This window comes from Cervus canadensis, chromosome 4 (assembly GCF_019320065.1).
Source record: "Cervus canadensis isolate Bull #8, Minnesota chromosome 4, ASM1932006v1, whole genome shotgun sequence".
Classification (NCBI taxonomy): domain Eukaryota; kingdom Metazoa; phylum Chordata; class Mammalia; order Artiodactyla; family Cervidae; genus Cervus; species Cervus canadensis.
Genome location: NC_057389.1, coordinates 99,991,369 through 100,016,000, shown reverse-complemented (window position 1 = coordinate 100,016,000; position 24,632 = coordinate 99,991,369). Strand labels below are relative to the sequence as shown.

The 24,632-nt window shown below is 38.9% G+C and overlaps 3 protein-coding genes across 3 annotated transcripts; all 3 read right to left on the bottom strand.

Moving 5' to 3' along the window:
- Positions 1 to 418: 418 nt before the first annotated feature.
- On the bottom strand, positions 419 to 1,387 carry LOC122440981 (olfactory receptor 7A10-like). Its single transcript, XM_043467622.1, has one exon. It carries the CDS (start codon positions 1,385 to 1,387, stop codon positions 419 to 421), a length of 969 nt encoding a protein of 322 aa, XP_043323557.1.
- Positions 1,388 to 12,214: 10,827 nt separating this feature from the next.
- Positions 12,215 to 13,144, bottom strand: LOC122439427 (olfactory receptor 7A10-like). The gene has a single exon (XM_043464465.1). The coding sequence runs from the start codon at positions 13,082 to 13,084 to the stop codon at positions 12,215 to 12,217; it is 870 nt and encodes a 289-aa protein (XP_043320400.1). The 5' UTR covers positions 13,085 to 13,144.
- Positions 13,145 to 19,878: 6,734 nt separating this feature from the next.
- LOC122439374 (olfactory receptor 7A5-like) lies at positions 19,879 to 20,781 on the bottom strand. The gene has a single exon (XM_043464447.1). It carries the CDS (start codon positions 20,698 to 20,700, stop codon positions 19,879 to 19,881), a length of 822 nt encoding a protein of 273 aa, XP_043320382.1. The 5' UTR covers positions 20,701 to 20,781.
- Positions 20,782 to 24,632: the final 3,851 nt, after the last annotated feature.

The following is a 24,632-nucleotide window of genomic DNA, read 5'->3' as shown; positions in this document are numbered from 1 at the left end:
AATATGCTGTCTAGGTTGGTCATAGCTGTTCTTCCAAGGAGCAAGCATCTTTTGATTTCATGGCCTCAATCACCATCTGCAGTGATTTTAGAGCCCAAGAAAGTAAAGTCTGTCACTGATTCCATTGTTTTCCCATCTATTTGTCATGAAGTGATGGGACTGGATACCATGATCTTAGTTTTCTGAACTAAGCCAACTTTTTCACTTTCCTCTTTCAATTTCATCAAGAAGCTCTTTAGTTCTTCTTCACTTTCTGCTATAAGGCTTGGTATTATATTTTTTATTTGAGAAATAAATTTTTAAAGAAATCCAAAGTCATATGATTTGAAATAGAAAATAATTTGGGAGAGCAGGAAAATGATAAGAGGTAAAACTGCTGAAATTATACCTTCTGGCTCCAAGATTATAAATCCTGTACTCATATGGCCTTGTTCAACTCCAGGACAGTTGCACCTTGTGTAGCTGTCATCCCCACATATCTTTTCATAGCCCTCTTTATGTCTTTATTTCTCAGACTGTATATGAAGGGGTTCAGCATGGGTGTGACCACTGTATACATCAATGAGGCTGTTGCACTTGAGTGTGAGCTGTGGGTAACAGCAGAGCTTAGGTACACTCCTAAGCACGTACAATAGAATAAGGAGACAATTGAAAGGCGAGATGCACAAGTGGAAAATGCTTTATACTTCCCCTGAGATGATGAGATTTTAGAAATGGAAGACACTATCTTTGAGTATGAGTAAATGATACCAACCATGGGACCACCACCCAGAAGTGGGGCTGCAAAATACATCACTATGTCATTAAGAAAGGTATCAGTGCAGGCATGTTGAATCAACTGATTAAGTTCACAGAAATAATGAGGGATTTCTAAATGTGTATAGAAGGAAAGCTGCAAAACCATTAAGGTTTGTAAGAAGGAATGCAAGACACTGATGATCCAGGAGACCAGGAGCATAATGCCACAAAGCCATGGATTCATAATGACTGTGTAGTGCAGGGGGTGACAAATGGCCACAAAGCGGTCATAGGCCATCACTGTTAGGAGAAAGTCATCCAACCCTACAAAGAGTATGACAAAGTACATCTGAGTAATGCAGCTTTCATAGCTCATCAGCTTGCCCTGGTTCTGGATGTTCCACAGCATCTTTGGGATGGTGGTAGAGGTAACACAGATGTCTACAAAGGACAGGTTGGAGAGGAAGAAGTACATGGGGGTGTGGAGGTGGGAGTCAGAAATGGTGGCTAGGATGATAGCCAGATTTCCAAACACAGTGATTAGATACATGGAGAAGAAAATCATGAATGTGATGGACTGCAATTCTTGTTCCTTTGAAAATCCCAGAAGAAGAAATCCTGAAACTACTGTGAGATTTTCTTCTTCCATTTGTTGAAGTTGAGAATAAGAAAGGAGAAAAATAACATTAGCTATCTTTACACAAATGGCTTTCACTCACAAAATTGAAATGGTTAGTTTACATTTTGCAGTAACAAAATTTATATCAATACTTTTGTGTATGGACCTAATCCTCTGTGGGATTCCCTATTATTATCCCTGATAAGGAAATTTTCCCATTTTTGGCTTTTTTGTCACCATGTTATGTTCCACCCTTAATGAGAAGTTCTATCATTTATTTCTGAAATTCATATTGTTTGCTGATAATTTTCCTATTACTGTCTGGTCTTTGAGTGTAAGAAGATGAAAAGCAAAAACACCTAACATGCATAAAAACATCACATGTGATGTACCCACAGCTAACTTTATACTAAATGGTGAAAAAAATAAAAGTTTTACCTGTATGATTAGGAGCGAAGCAAGGATACCCTCTCTCACCAGTCCTATTCCACATGGTACTAGAAGTCCCTAGTCAGAGCATTAAAGTACAAAAAAGAAATAAAACACATAAGATTTGGAAAATAAGAAGTAAAATTGTCTTTATTTGCAGATGACATACATATAATACAATCCTAAAAAAAATCTGTGAAAAATGTTACAGCTAATTAAAAAATTCACTAAAATGCAGGATACAAAATTGACATATAAAAATAAGTAGCAACTGCATATACTAACAACAAATTATCTAAAAGGAAATAAAGAAAGCAGTAGTACTTACAATAGCATTAAAAACAACAAAATGTTTTGGAATAAGTTCAACCAAGGAGGTAAAGTATCTCTATGCTGAAAATTACAAGACATTGTTGATAGGAATTGAAGAAGATACAAATAAAGGGAAAGTATCCCATGGTTCTAGATTGGAAAAATATATATATTTTTCTTATAGTGTTTGTATTAGTCAAAGCAAATCTACAGATTCAATGCAATCCCTGTCAAGATTTCAATGGCATTTCTCACAGAAACAGATAAACAATCCTAAAATTCATAAGAAATCACAAAACCATAAATATCCAAGGTAATCTTGAGAAAGAAGGACAGAGCTAGAGTCATCACACCTTCTGCTTTCAAAAGTATACTACAAAGCTACTGTCATCAAAACAGCAGGGTACTAGCATAAAAACAGACACGCATAACTATGTAACAAAATTGGGATCCCATTAATAAAATGGCACTTAGATGGTAAATTAATCTATGATAAAGAACACATTAATATAAAATAGGGAAAATATGGCCTCTTCTATAAGTAATATTGGAAAAATTGTCCAGCTATGTAAAGCAGAATGATATTGGACCACTACTTTATGGTAGTCAAAGAAATCCCTCCTAAATGAGTTAAAGACATAAGTAGACCTAAAACCATTGAAATCCTAGGGGAAAACATATGGAAATGATTTCTTCGCATAGATCTTGGAAATATTTATTCTGGATTTGACATGTCAACAAAGTATCAAAATAAGAGATAACCAAGTGGCACTATATCAAACTAGCATCTGCAGAAAAACAAACAAACTAACAGCATGACCAAAAAAAGATATGGAAATGGAAAAAAATATTTTCAAACAAGATATCTGGAAGGGAGTTAATATTCAAACTATAAAAGGAACTCATACAACCCAGCAGAGCTTCCCTGGTAGCTTAGTGATAAAGAGTCTGCCTGCCAATGCAGGAGTCACAGGAGATGTGGGTTTGATCCCTGGGTCAGAAATATCTCCTGCAAGTGGAAATGACAACCCACTCCAGTATTCTTGCCTGGAAAACCCCATGGACAGAGAAACCTGAGGGTTACAGTTCATGGTGTTGCAAAGAGTCAGACACAACTCTGACAAATGAGCATACAACCCAGGAGCAAAAGAAATTCAAATAAAAAATAAGGAAAGGATATGAGTAGACGTTTTCCAAAGAGATACTCAAATGGTCAACAGGTTCGTGAAAAGGCACACAACAATGCTGTTCATTAGGGAACTTCAAGTCAAAACTGAATGAAATATTATCTATTCCTGTTATAATGGTGATTGTCAAAAATACTAGAGCTAAAAAGTGATTGTAAGAATGTGGAGAAAAGTTAACTTTGTGCACTATTGGTGTTAATATAATTTGTAAAATCTGTGTAATTTGTGAAATGGCCATTATATAAAACAGAATGGAATTTCATCAGAAATAATTAGGAAGAGACTACAATTTAATAACTTCATCTCTGGAAAGTGAAAGTGTTAGTCACTCGGTCATGTCTAACTCTTTGCAACCCCATGGATTATAGTCCACCAGGCTCCTCTGTCCATGGAATTCTCCAAGCAAGAATACTGGAGGGGGTTGCCATTTCCTTCTCCAGGGGATCTTCTTGCCACATTGGGAATAGGTACACAAATGATTTATTAGCACTAAGGAGATAGAGGAAATTTCACTAATATTTTTGTTAAAAGCAATGACTTGAGACTGAAGAATGTTAAAGTGACACCTCAAATATTTTAGCAAAGAAATGAAAAATTAAAATGCAATGGAGGGAGCAGTCTATGGCTGGTGGATTGATTTGATCATGAAAAGTTGTAAACACTCACAGTTGCCCACAGACACATTTATAATATGTAAAAGAGCTAAATGGCAAGCAGTCAGTTTGCGGAAAAACTTCAATTCTTTGAAAGAACTCAGTGAAAAGCAGGAGTGAAAATATTTCAACTCACTATATCAAATCAAATGCCACATACCTATAATTTGCATCAAGAAAACAAATGTCTAACAAATCCACATATATATTCAGCCTCACAAGGTAATAAATAGTTGCAGAATAAAGCTGGTTGCATACCCCTTTGACATATAAAATATTTTTTTTTCCACGTGGACACCCTGAGTGACAGAAGATACTCTGAAATGTGTATCTCATGAAATGTTATTGTAAAGATTCATTTGCAGTCATTCCTTGGTCTTGATCTTCTTATCATATGGGTATATAGTCAAATAGGCACTATCTTAAAAATGAAAGGAAACCCCACACTTCCCTCAACATCTCTCCACAACTAATATCCTATTTGTTTACTCCTATTAATTAATAGGTTCTTGGACATAAATTTCACTTTACTCAAAGTACATCGCACCTCCCGGTCCCCCTTCTAACTGGATTTCTATCACTAAGATTTAATTGGTATCATCGACCCTCAAATTGCTGGGTTCAATGTTCATGTCTCTTTACAGCATCATAAAAATACATTGATCTATTAATCAAACAGCTTTTCAGGTGGCACAGCGGTAAAGAATCAGCCTGCCAATGAAGGAGCCATAGGAGACTCAGGTTTCATCGCTGGGTTGGGAAGATGCCCTGGAGTAGGAAATGGCAACCCACTCCAGTATTCTTGCCTGGAAAATCTCATGGACAGAGGAGCCTGGGTCACAAAGAGTCGGACATGACTGAGTGTGTGCACAGCACGCACCCGCGTGCACGTGCATGCACACACACACACACACACACGCACACACACATCAATCAAACAAGCAAACAACCACAGTGGTCTCTGGACACTGGGCTAGACTGGATTGGCTTTCAGATGACCTCAGATAAGCAGTTAGCTTCCATATAATCTGATACCTTCTGTATCAGTTGGGCAGCAGAACTAACCTGGTTGGAAACTCTCTGTGTGGAAGTCCTCCCTGGGTGGTGGATGATGGAGACTGAAACTCAGTCCCCACAGGTCATCAGTTAGGGGTCAGGCATCCTTCCCTGATCCAGACCAAGGACAACAAAAGGCTAACTGTGCCCCACCCAATCCAAGTTTGTACTCAGAGGGGACTGCAGTGAGAAGGTGTTTACAGCTCTCTGCCTGCTCATTAGGTATATTTCCCTCCTTTACTTCCAAATTCATGTACATGATTTCCCAGTGGGACACTCATCTAGATAGCGTGAGATTTTTTCTGCTGATTCTCTGCTCCTAGGAGACCAGGTTATGAGCCAGGTGAATTCATACTTTATTACTCCTCAATTAACTCTTCTTCCTTCCAGAAGTCTAAACCCTAATGACCTCATCAAAACCTGGAGTTAAAATTTTCTCAAAGCCTAAGACTGAAGATTCTGTATCATTTAGGTTCCCTGGAAATTCACACATTGATTTTTTATTGGGATAGTGTCCCTGAAACTCCAGAAAATTATTATTCCTCTGTTTTTAAAAGGGACAGGTTATAAAATTTAATATAAAACTTTGGGCAGCATACTCCTTGGCTTCCTGACACTTTGACCAAAACAATTAGAAAACCCATAGTTATATCACAAGATAAAAGCTGTAGCTTAGTCCTTTATTATAAAGTATGTATTAACTACAAGAGAAACTTTAAAATAGACATTTCTCCAAAGAAGACATGAAGATGGCCATGAGGCACATAAAAAGATGCTCAACATAACTAATTATTAGACGAATGCAAATCAAATCTACAATAAGGTATCACCTCACACCAGTCAGTATGCCCATCAATAAAAAAAATCTACAAACAATAAATGCTGGAGAGGGTTTGGGGAAAAGGGAACCCTCTTACACTGTTGGTGGAAATATAAATTGATATAGCCACTATGGAGAACAGCATGGAGGTGTCTTGAAAAACTAAACATAAAGCTACCATCTGATCCAGCAATCTCACTCTTAGGCATATATACAGAGAAAACCATAATTTGAAAAGATAAATATGCTCCAATGTTCACTGCAGCACTATTTACAATAGCCAGAACATGGAAGCAACCTAAATTTCTATCGACAGAGGAATGAATAAAGAAAATGTGCTACATATATACAGTGGAATATTACTGAGCTGTGAAAAAGAATGAAATAATGCCATTTTTAGCAATATGGACAGACCTAGAGATTATCATACTGAGTAAAGTAAATCAGAAGAGAAACATCATATGGTATCATTTATATGGTACAAATGAACTTATTTATAAAACAAAAATAGAGTCACAAATGTAAAAAGGAAACTTATGACTACCAGGGAGAAAAGGGAGGGGTAAATTGGGAATCTGAGGTTGACACATACACACTGTTGATGTAGTTTAGTTGATGAGTCGTGTCCGACTTTTGGGGGCCCTTTGGACTGTAGCCTGCAAGACTCCTCTGTCCAGGAGGCTTTTTCCAGGCAAGAATACTGGAGTGGGTTTCCATTTCCTCCTCCAGGGGATCTTTCCAACCCAGGGGCTAAACCCGTGTCTCTTGCATCTCCTGCATTGGCAGGCAAATTCTTTACCACTGCACCACCTGGGAAGCCCCAATGCTGTTAATGGGAATGTAAATTGGTACAGTCACTATGTAGAGTAGTATGGAGATTCCTTAAAAAAAAAAAAAGCTAAAAATAGAGCTACCATATGATCCCACAGTCCTACTCCTGTGGCATATATCTGTAGAAAACCATAATTGGAAAAGACACATGTACTCTGATGGTCACAAACTAGTCAATGGTCACAAACCAGTCAAAGGACATCAAACTCAGGAGAATATTGCCCAACTCTGAAAAGACTGTGAAAAAATACATCTGGATAATGCAGCCTGCATAGGTCATGACTTTCCTCCTTAATTACATACTGACTCTAAACAGTGGTTGAGGTGAAACACATGTTGATAAAGGTCAGCAAGAGATAAAGTACATGGGGTTATGGAAATAAGAATCTGATCTGAAGATTGCAGTGACAAGCAGTTTTATGCATACAGTGATCAGGTGCTTGGAGCGGAAAAGTGTCAAAATGTAGTTGCACTTCTTGTGCCTCTGAAAATCTCAGAAGTCGTTCTGAAATTCAGGTAACTTATTCTGGTTCCATGTGGTACAAGTGACTGCCAATAAAGTGTTTTAAGATTAATGTTCACAGAAGTTCATGTTAGTAACTTCAAATAAAAACTGTGATATAATTTTAAAGCAGAGAAGTTTCATTTCAATATTTTCATTATGGATTCGTGCCCCTTTAGGACATTGCATTTCCATTTCTTGCAAGGAATTCCTTTACTAGTCTCAGCATCTTTTTCAAGCATAATTTATACCATTTTTATTAAAAATATCTTTCATTTAATTGAGGAATATATATTGAGTACCAAATATTTTCCAGGCACTACCCAGGCAAGGAGTATTGGGTACTGAGAAAAAAACATCTGTACAATCCAGTTATGGAGAAAGAATACAAACAAATAAAATAATGATATAATAGGTCAGATGGTGACAATTGTGATGAAGAAAACAGAAACAGGTATAAAAGAAAGAGTGGAGAGCAGCAGCTATTTTTCATTGGGTGTTCTGGCAAGACTGCAGTCAAGATGATGTTTCAAAAGAGACCTCAAGGAAGAGACAGCAGGGGGAATGAACTCACCTGGGGAAGTGTGTGTCTGGCAGAGGGAATGGCCCCTGCAAAGGTCCTGAGGGAGGTGGCTGTTTCAATCAATCAAGTATAGGAAAGGAAGGCAGTGTCTGGTAGGGGAATGAGAAAGCCGGAGGGTGATGAGAGATGATGTCAGAGAATGTTGAGCAACAAAGTGACCTCCCTGCTGAAGTAATTTCAAGTCACAGGTGTCCCTCCTCCGCACCATGAACCTTTACACTTTATTAATCTGGTTGCAAAGACATCCCATGAATTGAAATAGATCTCCCCCCTCCCCCTCACCTGTTACCATCCATTGGTTGAGTTCTGGCCTCTGTATTATTAAGGGTCATCTTGAAAATATAAACCCAGTTACTTCTGCACAGAAAAGAAACAGTCATTGTTTTCCTTGTTTGATTTTTTTCTGTCTTTTGTTTTCATGCAGTTTATTAAATTTCTTTAAGAGGATTATTATATATATTTAGTTAGACAGTTTATAGATCTCTGCTGCTTTAGGAGCATTCATAGGAGCTGTATTAGTTTCCTTGCAGTTTAGGCATGTTCAGTCATGTCTGACTTTTTGTAACCACATAAACTGTAGCATGCCAGGTTCCTTTGCCCATGGAATTTTCCAGGCAGGAATACTGAAGTGGTTCCCCATTTCATACCCAGTGGTCTTCTGGATCCAGGCATTGAACCCACATCTCCTGTGTTTCTTGCCTTGGCAGGTGGATTCTTTACCACGGTGCCACCTGGGAAGTCCTTTAAGTGGTTTCTTTTTTTCCTTGAATACTTGTGATCCTCATGGCCTTGCATCAGTGTGCATTTAAAGAAGCTGGTATCTCTTTCTGTCTTGGCATAGAAATTCCTTCACCAGACAGCGTGTTATGTTTCTGGATGGGCCACATGGTTGTCTTTTGGTCAGCTTCCTTCTGGAGTCCTAAAATGGGCAGGTCTCATGTCTGGGCTGGTAAGTGATAAGACCTGATGCTTGGGGCCCTGGGGATAGACCTGGACTTTGGGTTTGTAGGAGTTGAAGAGGCATCAGGGAACACTGGAATAGGCCAGCTGGGCTGCAAGAGCTGGCCTTATGCTGGGGTAGACTGAAAGCTCTGGTTAACGGGAGTCAAGCTGACTTGGTGCTTAGATGAGCTTGGAGCCTAGGGTCTCAGCAATCATATGGTGTTCTATTCTCAGGACCGGCCTACAGTTTGGGTCAATGCAGGATGTCCTCAGGCTTGGGGGCATGGAGCATTTTTCTACTGGAGCCTCAGTCTGGAGAAGTCTGCCTGGAGCCTGAGGCTGCAGGGGGTGGCCTGGTGCATGGGTTACAGTGAGGTCAGACAAACACCAGCTTCTTTCTGTCATGGGGAGGGTGTCTGTCTCCATGTTTTGTTGCCCACTTGTGGAAATGTTGTAATGAGGATAACAGAAAAATGTCTTTACTAATTTTTTCTCTTATTAATGTACAGTTATCAGTGGCCTAAAATCCTGACACTTACGAAGGTATTGTATACAGTTATTCAAGTTGATGTTTCTAGGGGTGGAAGAATGCTAGAAATCCCTATATACCTCGTAACAAGAAGGGCATGGCAACCCACTCCATTATTCTTGCCTGGAGAATCCCATGGACAGAGGAGATTGGCGGGTTACAGTCCATGGGGTCACAAAGAGTCAGACATGACTGAATGACTAGCACACACACAGACACACAATCATATACCATCTTACTGACATTACCCAGAGAAAATCAGTTTCCTCCATCTATCACCTGTACTTTTAAAATATGTCTTCTTTAATGTATGTCGTTATATTCTAATAGGGCTTCCCAGGTGGCACTAGTGGTAAACGGATCCACCTGCTAATTCAGAAGCTTCAGGAGATGTGAGTTCGATCCCTAGGTTGGGAAGATACTCTGGAGGAGGACGTGGCCACTGACTCCAGTATTCTTGCCGGGATAATCCCATGGACAGAGGAGCCTGACGGGGTCACAAAGAGTTGGACATGACTGAGCATAGAGCATGATACTCTAATAAATTATTTAAAAGGAAAAAAAAATAATTTGAGAACGTGAAAGTGAAATCACTCAGTCGTGTCCAACTCTTTGTGACCCCATGGACTTTAGTCTACCAGGCTCCTCCATCCATGGGATTTTCCAGTAAAGAATACTAGAGTGGGTGGCCACGTCCTCCTCCAGGGGATCTTCCCAACCTAGGGAGCGAACTCACATCTCCTGAAGCTTCTGAATTAGCAGTTGGATCCGTTTACCACTAGTGCCACCTGGGAAGCCCTATTAGAATATAATGACATACATTAAAGAAGACATATTTTAAAAGTACAGATGATAGATGGAGGAGACTGATTTTCTCTGAGTAATGTCAGTAAGATGGTATTTGAGACAGTGTGATAGTGTTAGTATAACTAATCAATTAGTTAAAAGGAAAAAAATTAAATTTGAGGTATTAATTAATCAAAAATTAATAAGTCAGATAATATTTAGAGTGAAGTATGGAATATAGGTCTTCTAACTGGGAAGAAATCAAAGTACTATATATGGATATAGGAACTGTGACATTAAGGTATAGGGATTCATATTTCAGGAACTCATTTTTTCTGTAAATGGATAAACTGGGTATAGACAAGGAGTGAAATGACCATAAATGTGTTCAAGACAAAAGATTCCGAGTCACACAGTTTCATGGATGAGTCCTAGAAACACCATGAAGAGACTTCTAGCTGAATACAGACTCATCAAGGAGCAAGCAGGGCTCAGGACCACTCCTCATCATACTGCCTCATTCAATAATAAAGTCATTATGATAAGTTGTTTTATTTTATGTTGGCTTGTTATGCTGCAATAACTGATGCAATAATTGATACAATAACCCAAAGGCACAGAACTGAGGGCAATGACAATAATCTACTTGATCTTATTTTTGACATCTATTCTGATATTTGAAGATAGCATTTCTGATTGTATCATTATTTATTTTTATATCAAATTCCTGATAGCTCAGTTGGTAAAGAATCCGCCTGCAATTCTTGGGTCTGGAAGGGCTGCTGGAGAAGGGATATTCTACCCACACCAGGATTCTTGGGCTTCCCTTGTGGCTCAGCTGGTGAAGAATCTGCCTGCAATGCAGAAGACCTGGATCCAATCCCTGGGTAGGGAAGATCCCCTGGAGAAGGGAAAGGCTACCTACTCCAGTATTCTGGCCTAGAGAATTCCATGGACTATATGGTCCATGGGGCAGCAAAGGGTTGGACACAACTGAGCGACTTTCACTTTCACAAGTAACAGTAGTAAAAAATGACTACACTGATATCCTTGCCAGCTACCTAGAAGAACTTGGAAGGACATGCAGGTTGGTGCAGAAACTCAGCTGACTCTGAATCACAACTAAGAAAATTCACATTGTCTTGGGAATCATTTATGATAATAAAGATTGAAGAAATGTCCCTGTATAGGAGATATATAGTAGATGATTGTGGTTATTAACTGTCCCTTTAGTGTTCATAATGAAATTTAGAAAAGGATAAGTTATTTTATTTAGAGCAATAGAAAGAATCATGTTTGTATGCATTACTGGAAGATTTCAAGGAAAAAAGTCAGTAATTCAATGAAAAACCTTAAAATATACCTCCCAAAACTTCACACCAAAGAATAATCCCCCTTAAACAAGTGACATTTACCTTACTTCAAAAAGTAAATGTATATTTTGAAAAAGAAATATCATGCAGAGTGATACAAAGTATAGGTTAAAGCTTGCTTCATCATATTCAAGGTTGTATTAATTCAATGGTTTATTCAAATATCTGTTTTCATGGAGACATCACTAGGAGACATGTATTTGGTAAACAAAGTCAGGGGCTAGTGTTGGCACTGTGCATACAGGGTGTCTAAGAGAAAAAGAATACCCATTCTAGTATTCTTGCTGGGGATTAATTAATTAAAATTAATTAATGAAAACAAATGATTAGCTAAAATGCACTATATGTTAAATCTATATAGTTATGAAAAACAACTGTTTTTGATACACAAGCAGTTGTGCTCATATAGTGAAAAATGGTCTCAGATTTTCGTCTCCTATAAACTTATATAAATGATCCTATTTTCTCAAATGTGTTCTTCTTTTCCCCCATAGGTTTAGTACAGCCTATAGTTATGCTTTTAGGAAAACTAAGAGAAGATTACATAGTATTACATATGTCATTTGAGAAAAAAAAATACTGAGAAATGCATAGTTTCCCATGAGACAAAGGAGATTCTCCAAATATTTAATATTAGAGATTGGGAATAAATTTGGAATAATTGGAAGACAAAAAAGGAAGAAAATGTTCGACATCAGAGAGAGAAGAAAGCTTAATAATGGTAGTTAAGTTCTTTAGATAAATGGAAGCCGAAGAAATTAAAATTCCAGAAATAAATAGAAAGAGCAAGTTCTAGTTTCAGAATGTGATGCAAATAATCACAATTTATGACTTTGAAGTTGTGAGCCCTGCAATCAACAGCAGTTCTTCAACACCAAGTCAATGATCTCTTTTATAGTTTCCTTTGTAAATAATATTTTCAGAGCTCCTTTTATGTCATTATTCCTGAGACTGTAGATGAAAGGGTTCAGCATGGGTGTGACCACGGTGTACATCACCGAGGTGATTGCACTTGAATGTGAGCTGTGGGTATCAGCAGAAGCAGTGTACACTCCTAGGGCTGAACAGTAAAATAAGGAGAGAACTGAGAGGTGAGATGCACAGGTGGAAAGTGCTTTATACTTCCCCTGGGCTGATGAGATTCCACATACAGAGGAGACTATCTGAGAGTAAGAGTAAAGAAGACACGTGAAGGAACCACCACCGACCAGCGCTCCTGCAAAATATATCACCATGTCACAGATGAAGGTGTCAGAGCAGGCAAGGAGGGCAACCTGGCTGGTTTCACAGAAGAAGTGAGGGATTTCATTGTTTGTACAGAAGGACAGCTGCACCACCATTAGGCTCTGTAGCAAGGAATACAGGAAACTCACAATGTACGATGACAGAACCAGGAGACCACAGAGCTGGGGGCTCATGATGACCATGTAGTGCAGGGGGTGACAGATGGCCACATACCGGTCATAGGCCATCACTGTCAGGAGAAGGACATCCAGTCCCCCAAACAGTAAGAAAAAATGCATCTGGATGATGCAGCCTTCATAGGTCATGCCTTTGCTGTGAGTCTGGATGTTCCACAGCATCTTTGGGATGGTGGTGGAGATGAAGCAGATGTCTGCAAAGGACAGGTTGGAGAGGAAGAAGTACATGGGGGTGTGGAGGTGGGAGTCTGAGCTGACAGCCAGGATGATAAGCAGGTTTCCAAACACAGTGATCAGGTACATGGAGAGGAAAAGCCCAAAGATGAGGGGCTGCAGTTCTCGTTCCTTTGATAATCCCTGAAGAAGAAATCCTGAAACCTGTGTGTTATTACTGGTTCCATAAGGTAGATGTAATGACTAGAAAAGAAAAAAATAATATGACTAATTTTCATACAAATGCACATTACTAACTAGGTGAAATATTACAATTAATTAACTATGTATGTATATATATATAGCTTGCATATATTAAAGTTTTAAATGAAGCCATATATATATATGGCTCATGGCTTATATATATGGTATATATATATATATATATACCAATGAGGAAGTCACGACCTAGCAGCCCACATGTATATATGGCTTAACTGCAAGCTTACATGCGTGCTAAATCGCTTCAGTCATGTCTGACTCTTTGTAACACTATGGATGGTAGACCACCAGGCTCCATTGCCCATGGGATTCTCCAGGCAAGAATACCAGAGTGGGTTGCCCTCCAGGAGATCTTCCCGATCCAGGGATCGAACCTGCATCTCTTATGTCTCCTACATTGGCAGACTGGTTCTTTAGAACTAATGGCGCCACCTGGGAAGCTCAACTCATATATATATATACAAATATATGTATATATATATATATATATATATATATATATATATATATGGAGAGAGAGAGAAAGGTCTGTGTCTATCTATCTATCTACCTATCTATCTATATATACGTGTGTGTGTATGTATATATATATATATATATATATAGAGAGAGAGAGAGAGAGACAGAGACAGAGACAGAGAGACAGAGAGAGAGAGAGAGAGAGAGAGTAACCCACTCCAGTATTCTTGCCTGAAAAATCCCATGGACAGAGGAGTCTGGCGGGCTGCAGTCCAAGAGGTTTCAGAAGAGTCAGACACAATTGAGCAACTAAGCGTGCACGCTCACACACACACACAAACACACATAGAGTTTGAATCTCATCCCCTTAAGTGAGTCTGTGGCTTCCCTGCCTATGAATTCTTGTCTCATCTTTGTCCTACAAAAGTCCCACAATCTAATCATGAATGAGGAAAGAATATAAGCAAATATATTTCATGCCAGGTGGTGGCAGCTGCTATGAAGTATTGACTCAGATGGTTAAGAATTTTGCCTGCAATGCAGGAGACCTGGGTTCAATTCCTAGGTTGGGAAGATCCCATGGAGAAGGGAATGGCTACACTCTAGTATTCTTGCCTGGAGAAGCCCATGGACAGAGAAGCCTGGCAGGCTACAGTCCATGGGGCAGCAAAGAATTGGACATGACTGAGCAACTAACACTTTTACTTTCATAAGAAAAGAGGGCTTTTATTTTTTTTTTATTGGGAATTCAGAAATCCTGTAAACAAAATGATATTTAAAAAGATACTTCAGTGAGGACCCAACAGGTGACAAGAGGTTATCAGGGTGGCATGTGTGTCCCTAAGGGAGAAGAACCTGTGAAAAAAACTGAGGGTATATTTTTCCCCAGATATCCAAGTTTCAAACTTAAGCCATTGTTTGGGGGAATGTAAGAGGGAGCTGATGAAGGGTTGTATTAGAGGATTCTGAGGAATCAAGTGGCTTCCCGGATATTGTTAAAACCTCAAGACATGGGGAGTTCCTTGCCCATGTGTATCCCCTTTGCACTCTGTGCATCCCCTGGATACCCAGAATAATGAATAAAGCAGAAAAAAAGATGTAAATGATAAAAGAGATATCCCTATGCTATCAAGTCACTTTATCAATTCAACATCCCACTAGAAAAATGAGCAAAGGGAATGAATCCACAATTTAGAAAAGGAAATGCATCATATACAGCAATAGTGGGAGATTTTTAAGGTGAAATGGTAAAAGAAACCTCTAAATTATATTCATAACGCCTTTTGAAATTAAAAACTTGGCACTGCCTCTTGGATCTATCACATATTAGCTGTTTGAATTTCGAGAGGCAACTGAACTATTCAAAAAGTTTACATCTTTACCCAAATAGTGGGAATAGGGGTATTTGTCCTCTTCAAAGTGTTAGTCACACAGCTGTGTCTGACTCTTTGTGACCCCGTGGACTGTAGCCTGCCAGGCTCCTCTGTTCATGGAATTCTCCAGGCAAGAATACTGGAGTGGGTTGCCATTCCCTTCTCTAGGGGATCTTCCCAACCCAGGGATCGAACCCAGTTCTCTCACATTGCAGGCAGATTCTTTCCCATCTGAGCCACGAGGGAAGCCCCTATTCTCCTGAGGAGGTGGTTGACCATCTATGTAACAAGATTAGCATGAACACTGGGCTTGGGCCCCTGTATTATATAGAAGCTTCCCATTACCTCTATATTTTACACTCGATTGTTTATATAGGTCAATGCTAGCAAACTCTTGGCTCTGGGACCAGCAGTTGGCTCTCAGGTGACTTCAGGTATACATGCATGGATTTGATCTTCTTGGACCCTTTCCTGCAGTACCTCCTGGACTAGTCAACTCCCCTGGCTGGGAACTCTGAGAGGAAGATCACTGGGAGAAGGTCCAAACTCCTCCTGGATAGTTAATAATGGAGACGGAAGCTCTGGTCCCACAAAAAACAGTGGAAAGGAGGCTTGCATGAGTCTCCCAGCCAAACTTAGGACTCTAACAACAATAACCACGTTCCATCGAGTGCAAGGTTGTACAGAGTGAGGGATGCAGCAGAGTTTACAGCTCCCCCTGTCTACTAATCAGCACATTTCCCTCTTTTTACTCCAACCTCTAGGCCCATGATTTCCCTGTGGGACACTGGTCTGAACAGGGAAGGGAATGTCCTGGAGATTCTGTGCTCCCAAGAGACCAGGTTAGAGTCAAGAGAATCCACTGCTAATTATCATTGTTCTTCCTCATGCACTTTGCTGACTTCTTCAGTCTAACTTTTGAAAAATGCCTCATCCCAAACCTGATTTTCTCCAAGTTTAGGAATAGATTACATCCCTTCCTGAAATAGATCCCTTGACTCTTCAAATTTTGACTTGTAGTAGAGACACAGCCCCTGATGTCTAGAAAAAAATTTCTCTTCTCCTCTTCAACAAGGACAAGGAGGAGAACTGTGTTCCTTTGATATAAACCTTGAGCACTGCACAGCTTGGCTTGGTGCCACATTGTCCAAAATCACTGTTGCTGCTGCTGCTGCTAAGTCGCTTCAGTCATGTCTGACTCTGTGCAACCCCATAGACGGCAGCCCACCAGGCTCCCCCGTCCCTGGGATTCTCCAGGCAAGAACACTGGAGTGGGTTGCCATTTCCTTCTCCAATGCATGAAAGTGAAAAGTGAAAGTAAAGTCGCTCAGTCGTGTCCGACTCTTCACTACCCCATCGCCTGCAGCCTACCAGGCTCCTCTGTCCATGGGATTTTCCAGGCAAGCGTACTGGAGTGGGTTGCCATTGCCTTCTCCGGCCAAAATCACTAGGAATTTCTTAATTCTATCACAAGTTGAGTTCTGATTTAATCCCTCATATTGAAATGTTTGTTCATTGTAATAAATATATTTATATTCTTTTCCTACGATAGTCTGAATGCAAAATAGGGAAAATAGATTCTTCCCTCTAGCTTCCAGAGGAAATCCAGCCCTGCAAACATGTTGATTTTAGTCCAGAGAAACCCATATCAGGCCTCTGAACTCCAGCATTGTCAGAACATAAATTATTTATTTAAATCACTGATGTGGAATTTTATCTTAACATTAGAAATTGAATACAGACATTTTCTTTTTTCCCAGTAAAATTTTGTTCCAGAAATGGAGGTTATACTTCTCAGTTCATTTATTGAGCTTCCCCTGGGGAAAGATATTTTGTGTTATAATCTCATCTTAAGTAGGAAAAGGAAATTTAAATTCGATTTGGGGATATTCCGTCTCTTCAGTTGATAGAGATATTCTTATGGCATAAATGTAAACTTGCTTCAGATTGTGATGTCCATGAGGCATTAAAATAGGAAAAGTAATTATTTACTTTGTTATCTATCATTTACACTATATTTTGTGCCTAATTTTCTACATTATTTGATTTTATATTCAGTCAAGCATTCATTATTTTTACATGTATTGTCTCTATCTTTCTCACACATTTCCTCTCAACATAAAACATGAGACTGTGTACAAATCAGTGTGCATATGTTTATTTGAAATAAATATTTATATAAATGAACACACATACACATGACTGTCTTCTTTGAAGATTTTTATTTGGACCCATCAAAATATATCTACACATTTCATTTGTTTCTTACAACATTTGTCTGAAGTCATGTTTACTATCCCACATTTTCTTCAGAAACAAGGACAGTAAGACCCAGGAGATTAAATTTTTGACAGTTTCCTAAAAATGATATTAGAGTTACTATGAACTTTCTTGAACTAGACATAAGCAGAACTATGCAGCAGAACTATGCAGCAGAACTATGTCCTGCTATTTCTATAAGACTTCTATATTTTGTTAAAAAGTGCATTTTAACTATGTGCAGATTACAGGATGTAAATAATGCCAGTGAGTCTATCATTATTGTTGTTCAGTCACTAAGTCTTGTCCTACTCTCTGTGACCTCATGAACTGTAGCGTGCCAGGCTCCTCTGCCCACCACTATCTCATAGGGTTTCTCAAACCCATGTCCATCGAGTCGGCGATGCCATCAAACCATCTCAGCCTCTGATGCCCCCTCTCCTCCTGCCCTCAATCCTTCCGAACATAAGTGTCTTTTCCACTTTTCCAATGAGTCAGCTCTTTGCATCAGGTGTCCAAAGTATTGGAGTTTCAGTTTCAGCATCCATCCTTCCAATGAATTATTCAGGGTTGATTTCCTTTAGGATTTGGTTTGATCTCCTTGCAGTTCAAGGAACTCAAGAGTTTTTCTCCAGCACCACAGTTCAAAAGCATCAATTCTTTGGTGCTCAGCCTTCTTTATGGACCAACTCTCACATCTGTACATGACTAAATAAGTCTATTAGAAAAGAAATAAAATACAGCTGGGCATGGATCAAAGAGGAACCTGAACCCCAGGTACCTGACTCACACTGAGCAGTGGTAGTGGATATCTCCTCTGCCTGTGAAAAAGGGAAATGTAGATATAGGGACTCTAGTACTAAATTAAGGCAATTCATACTTGACGCTCTTTTTTTCCAATAAAATAGAGGGAAAAATAGGTAAATAGCAGAAACTGATAATATATTTATTCAAGAGAGAAGAGCACCATGACCACATCCTACATCTTTAATGAGATGTAGAAGCACAGGGTAGAGACCCAGATAGACTCCGGAGGAGAACAGCAGAGCTCATGATAACATTTCACCATAGAATCTGATCACTGGCTTTTTGGATATCTGGCACAGCATTAGCTAACTGATACCTAATCAAAGTGAACAGAAGTGAGGGCAATGATAATAATCTGCTGCTGCTTACTTTTGACTTGTTATCATATATGAAGACAACATTCATGGCTTCTTTTCAGACAGCTCTATTAAAAAGATTATCTTATTGGGATTCCTTTCCAGGTAACCAAGAACGATTGAAAGAATATGCATTTTTGTGTAGGAAAACTGGTGACCCTGATTTATATGCCTGGACAGGAATTCAAACTCTTGATTGAGACATTCTTTGACCAGAAAGATGAAGAGATTTCTGACCATAAAGGAAATATATAATGAAAAATACTGATAATAATTAATCATGATACCTTTAGTTGTTATGGCAACACTTTAAATCAGGGAGTTATTTCATTTAGAGCAATGCAAGGAGGAGCCATATTATCAGCAATATCAATAGAAGGAACATGACAGGCTTCAGTCCTTGGGGTCAAAAAAAGAGTCAAACACAACTTAGTGACTAAGCAACAACAACAGTTCAAGGTGATATCAATTCACCTTTTTATTCTAATTTCTGTTTCTGCGCAGAGATCACTAAGAGACATGTATCTGATAATTGATTTTAATCAAGAGCTAGTGTTGGTACTGTGTACACAAAGGTGAGTTAGAGAAGAGGAATACCGTAGTCAGGAGAATAAAAACAAATAACTTGCTATAAGACACTATATGTTAATATATATTATTATGAAGAGCAGCTAAGTTAGTAATACACTATGATTGGTGGACATATAGTGAAAAACTGTGGTCTCAGATTTTTCTGTCATATAAACTTTTCAACTGACTCTTTGGTAAGGACCCTGATACTGGGAAAGATTGAAGGCAGGAGGAGAAGGGGACAACAGAGGATGAGATGGTTGGATGGCATCACCAACTCAATGGACATGAGTTTGAGCAAGCTCCAGGAGTTGGTGATGGACAGGGAAGCCTGTCATGCTACAGTCCATGGGGTCACAAAGAGTCAGACACAACGGAGCAACTGAACTGAAGTGTTAAACTTATCAATTGTCTTGGTTGCCAAGTGTGTTTTTTCATAGAGTTTGTACAACCTAGTACTCTTAGGAAACTTAAGGAAATATTGCATAGGATTACATTTTTCATTTGAAAAAAAAATTGTTAAGAATTGCATATAGTCCTATGAGATAAATGGGAATGTCTAAATATTTCTTTTTCAAGGTTGCAAATAAATTAGGAATAATAGGAAGACAACAAAGGGGAAAACTCTCAATATCACAGAGAGAAGAAAGCTTAATAAAGTGATTTAGATTGTATTGATAAATGGAAGCCAAAGAAGTAAAAATTCCAGAGATAAATAGAAAGAGCAAGTTCTACCTTCAAAATGAAACTTAAAAAATTCACCATTTATGGCTCTGAGTTTTAAGCCCTGCAGTCAGTGGGAGTTCTTCAGCCCCAGGACACTTAACTCTTTATTAGTTTACTTCCCAATTATTTTCAAAGCTTTTTTAATGTCTTTATTCCTGAGACTGTACATGAAGGGATTCAGCATGGGTGTGACCACACTGTACATCACCGAGGTGATCACACTTGAGTGTGAGCTGTGGGTATCAGCAGAGGTAAGGTACACTCCCAGGACTGAACAAGAAAATAAGGAGACAACTGAGAGATGAGATGCACAGGTGGAAAATGCTTTATACTTCCCCTGAGCTGATGAGATTCCATTTATGCAGGACATTATCTTAGAGTAAGAGTAAAGAATAGCAGCAAGGGAACCACCACCCAGCACCGCTGATACAAAATATACCACCAGGTCACAGATGAAGGTGTCAGAACAGGCAAGTTGGATCATCAAGTTGGCTTCACAGAAAAAGTGGGGGATTGCCCACTTTGTACAGAAGGACAACTGCACCACCATTAAGCTTTGCATCAGGGAATATAGGAAACTCATAACAAAAGATGACAGAACCAGGAGACCACAGAGCCGGGGTTTCATGATGACCATGTAGTGCAGAGGGTGACAGATGGCCACATACCGATCATAGGCCATCACCGTCAGGAGGAAGACGGCCAATCCCCCAAACAGTAAGAAAAAATACATCTGGATGATGCAGCCTTCATAGGTTATGACTTTGCTGTGAGTCTGGATGTTCCACAGCATCTTTGGGATGGTGGTGGAGGTGAAACAGATGTCTGCAAAGGACAGGTTGGAGAGGAAGAAGTACATGGGGGTGTGGAGGTGGGAGTCTGAGCTAACAGCCAGGATGATGAGCAGGTTTCCAAACACAGTGATCAGGTACATGGAGAGGAAAAGCCCAAAGATGAGGGGCTGCAGTTCTGGTTCATTTGATAATCCCAGAAGTAGAAATTCTGAAATCTGTGTATTATTACTAGGTCCATAAGATTGATGTGACAACTAGGAAAGAAAAAAAAAATGACTAATTTTCATACAAATGGGTATTACTAAAATAGGTAGAATTTTACAATTAATGTTTTGAAGTTAAGCTACATGTATGTGTGTGTGTGTGTACATGCATACTAATTGGTTCAGTTGTGTTCCACTTTTTGTGATTCCCGTGGGCTGGAGCCCACCAGGGTCCTCTGTCCATGGAGCTTTTCAGGCAAGAACACTGGAGTAGGTTGCCAACATATATATTTGCTATGGAATTCATCCTGTTAAATGGGTCTCTATGACTTCTCTATGAATTTTTGTCTTGGACTTTGCCCTTCAAAAATCCCTATAGTCCAATCACAGAGAAAGACTGTAAGTAAATATATACCATGCTGGGTGGTGTTAGGTGCTATGAATAAAGAAAAGATGGAGGTATAAAAGTGAGTGGATGGCATATATTTTTCGTTGAGAGTTCAGTTAATCTGCTAACTGGATGATGTTTGAAAACAGAATTTAAGGAAGACACAACAGGGGACAGGAGTTTATCATGTCATGAACATGTCCTGTAGGCAAAAGAACCTGCAATGATACTGGAGATCTTTTTCTAGATATTCAAGCTAAAAAGTAAGCCAGTGTTCAGGGGAATGTAAGAGGGAGGGTGATGAAGGCTTGTGTCAGAGGATGCTGAAAAATAAAGTGATTTCTGTGCTATTACTAAAACTTCAAGACATGGGGAGTCCATCATCCAGTGTATTGTTCCCTGCTCTCTGTGTGTCTGCTTGATGCTCAGAATAACTAATATGGCAAATGTCTATATATACCTATGTGTGTGTGTATATATATATAAGTCTCTCAATCATGTCTGACACTGTGCGACCCTATGGACTGTAACCTGCCAGGCTCCTCTGTCCATGGGATTCTCCAGGCAAAAATACTGGAAAGGGTAGACATTCCCTTCTCCAGGGGAGGATCTTCCTAATCCAGGGTCCTAACCTGGGTCTCCTGCATTGGGGGCAGATTCTTTACTGTCTGAGCCACCAGGGAATATATATATATATCTCCAAATTGAAAAAAAAAAGTTATATCTTTATGATAGCAAATTATCCTATCAATTCAACATCCTACTAGAAAAATCAGCAAAGAGAATAAACCCAAAACTTACAAATGGAAATGTACAATATACAAAAATAATGGGAGGATTTTAAAGGGAAATGATAAAAGACACTTCCTCACAGTGCTCACAGAGATCACCTTCCTAGATCACCTTCCAGCATTCAGAAACACAAGGCAATAAATTTCTGTTCAAGTCACCTGAAAAAAAAATTTTTTATTAAACACAGGCTTTTGAAATTGGGAAACCTTGCATCAAATCTTGGATCTACCACATAGTATCTATTTAAATATTTAATCTATAAGAGGCAACTTAATCATTCTGTTGGAGAAGGCAATGGCACCCCACTCCAGTACGCTTGCCTGGAAAATCCCATGGACGGAGGAGCCTGGTAGGCTGCAGTCCATGAGGTCACGAAGAGTCGGACATGACTGAGCGACTTCACTTTCACTTTTCACTTTTATGCATTGGAGAAGAAAATGGCAACCCACTCCAGTGTTCTTGCCTGGAGAATCCCAGGGACAGCAGAGCCTGGTGAGCTGCTGTCTATGGGGTCGCACAGAGTTGGACACAACTGAAGTGACTTAGCAGTAATCATTCTATATTTTTACATGTTCACCCAAATAGTGGAAAAAGTGGTATTTATCTTCCTGAGGTGGTTGACAACATATGCAAAAAGATTTGCCTCACCTTCCTATTTGCAAAAGAATGGTTGTCAGTGGTGATGAGTCTCCATGTTCAGTCCTGTGGATAACAGGGCACAGAGAAAGCTGCTTGATGCAGGTATTTAAGCAGTAAATAGGAAGCTGATGCTGCAAGATGAATGTGCAAAGGGGAAAATGATGAAAGAAAGTGTGGAAGAGTGTCCAGAAGTGAAACATCCAGGAGTTTTCAAAATGTGAGTAGCACAGCCACTGTATCGAATATTAGGCAGACATTGAAATAGAGAAGAAGCAAAACACTAGTGGACTGGAGGCAAGTCCATGAGGTATTGAGTAAAACGGGACAGTGGACACAAGGGAGAAACAAGTGCACTAAAATATAAAGAGTGTGTATGATACACACATAATTCTATTCATTTGTTTGAATAAAAGTATATGAAATATATATGCAAATGTATATATTATATATAGATATATACATCTATAGGAAAAAAGTTTAAAAAGAACAAAGAATTTATAATATAGAGAGTATCAGTAAGAATTCAATTAAACTAGAATTAGTGGTTTCTAATCAACCATATGAAGCAAAATTGAATGAGAATCCAAAACTAACTTATACAGCAAAATAATATAATAAAAATTTAACAGTAATATCATGGGTCTCTGGCTATAGACTAAATTTCCAAAGACTTGTAAATGTAAGGATATAAGGGAAGGTCTTTTAAACTCATGGAAGAAGCAGTGCAATGCCTAAGTTTTATTTTCATCCTATATAAAAATATACTGATTCATATAAGTTTATGCAATGCAAGAGACACGGGAGATGAGGATTTGATCACTTGTTTGGGAAGATTTCCTGGAGGAGGGCATGGCAACCCACTTCATTGTTCTTGTCAGGATAATCCATAGATAGAGGAGCCTTGAGGGTTACAGTTCATAGGGTCATAAAGGGTCAGACATGGCCTAGTGACTGAGCACGTTTACACACATACAGAAGAATATTCACTTTCATTTTTGTTTCTATCAAAGATCTTCAAGAATACTAAAGTGACAGCTCAATTTTTCAGTAAGGAAAAATATGGAGAAAACAGAATAGAGTGATATATTCAGCCACACACTATGAATAAACACTCACAATCCCATACATATACACCTGTACATTCATAAAAGAACTCAGTCTTAAACAGAGGTTTGATAGAAAAACTCCAGTCCCTTGTTTGGAACAATGTAATCAAAAACAAGAGTAAAAATTCTTCAATGCTTCCTACACAACTGTAAAGATTTTGTATAGACTGTTTGTAATAGAGAATACAAATGAAAAAGTAGCCCATAGATAGTATTCAGCTTCACAGGAAAATAATTGCAAAATAAAGCTATTTAGCATGCTGCTTTTTAATTCTCAAAGATATTTTTTTAACCTGAATATCCAGAGTGTAAAAGAGATAATGTGACATTAATCTATCATGAACTTTTATTACAAAGTAATATTTGCAAGCAATACATTGGTCTGGATCTTTCCTACAAATATGGAAATGTTTCAAATGTAACCCATCTTAAAAAAGAAAAAAGAAATACCCACAATTCACTGGACTACCTCCATACCAAATGCTTTTTATTTACTTCCTTTTTCTGCAAAACCCCTTAGATAAGTCTTGCTTTTACTAGAAGCACTGTATGCCAGCCATTCTTGACTCTGATGGGTTACCTTCACTTAATAGTCAATAGTCACCCCTGTGAAGGTTCATGCTCATGTCCCTTTTCAGCATGATAAATAAATACATTAGTTAGTTAATCAGAAAAGCAAACAACTAACAATCTCTTAGCATTGGGCTCAGCAAGTGGTTATCAGGTGACCTCAAGAATGATTTTCTCTGATCCTTTTCTGTAGTACCTCTGGACTCGCCAACTCACCTGGTTGGGAACTCTGAGAGGAAGGTCACTGGGGGGAACTTCAAACTCCTCCTGGATGGTTAATGATGGAGACTGAAGCTCTGGCTCCTCAAAAGACAGCAGAAACAAGGGTGGCAAGAGTCTCCCAGCCAGACTTAGGACTCCAAGAGCAACTACCA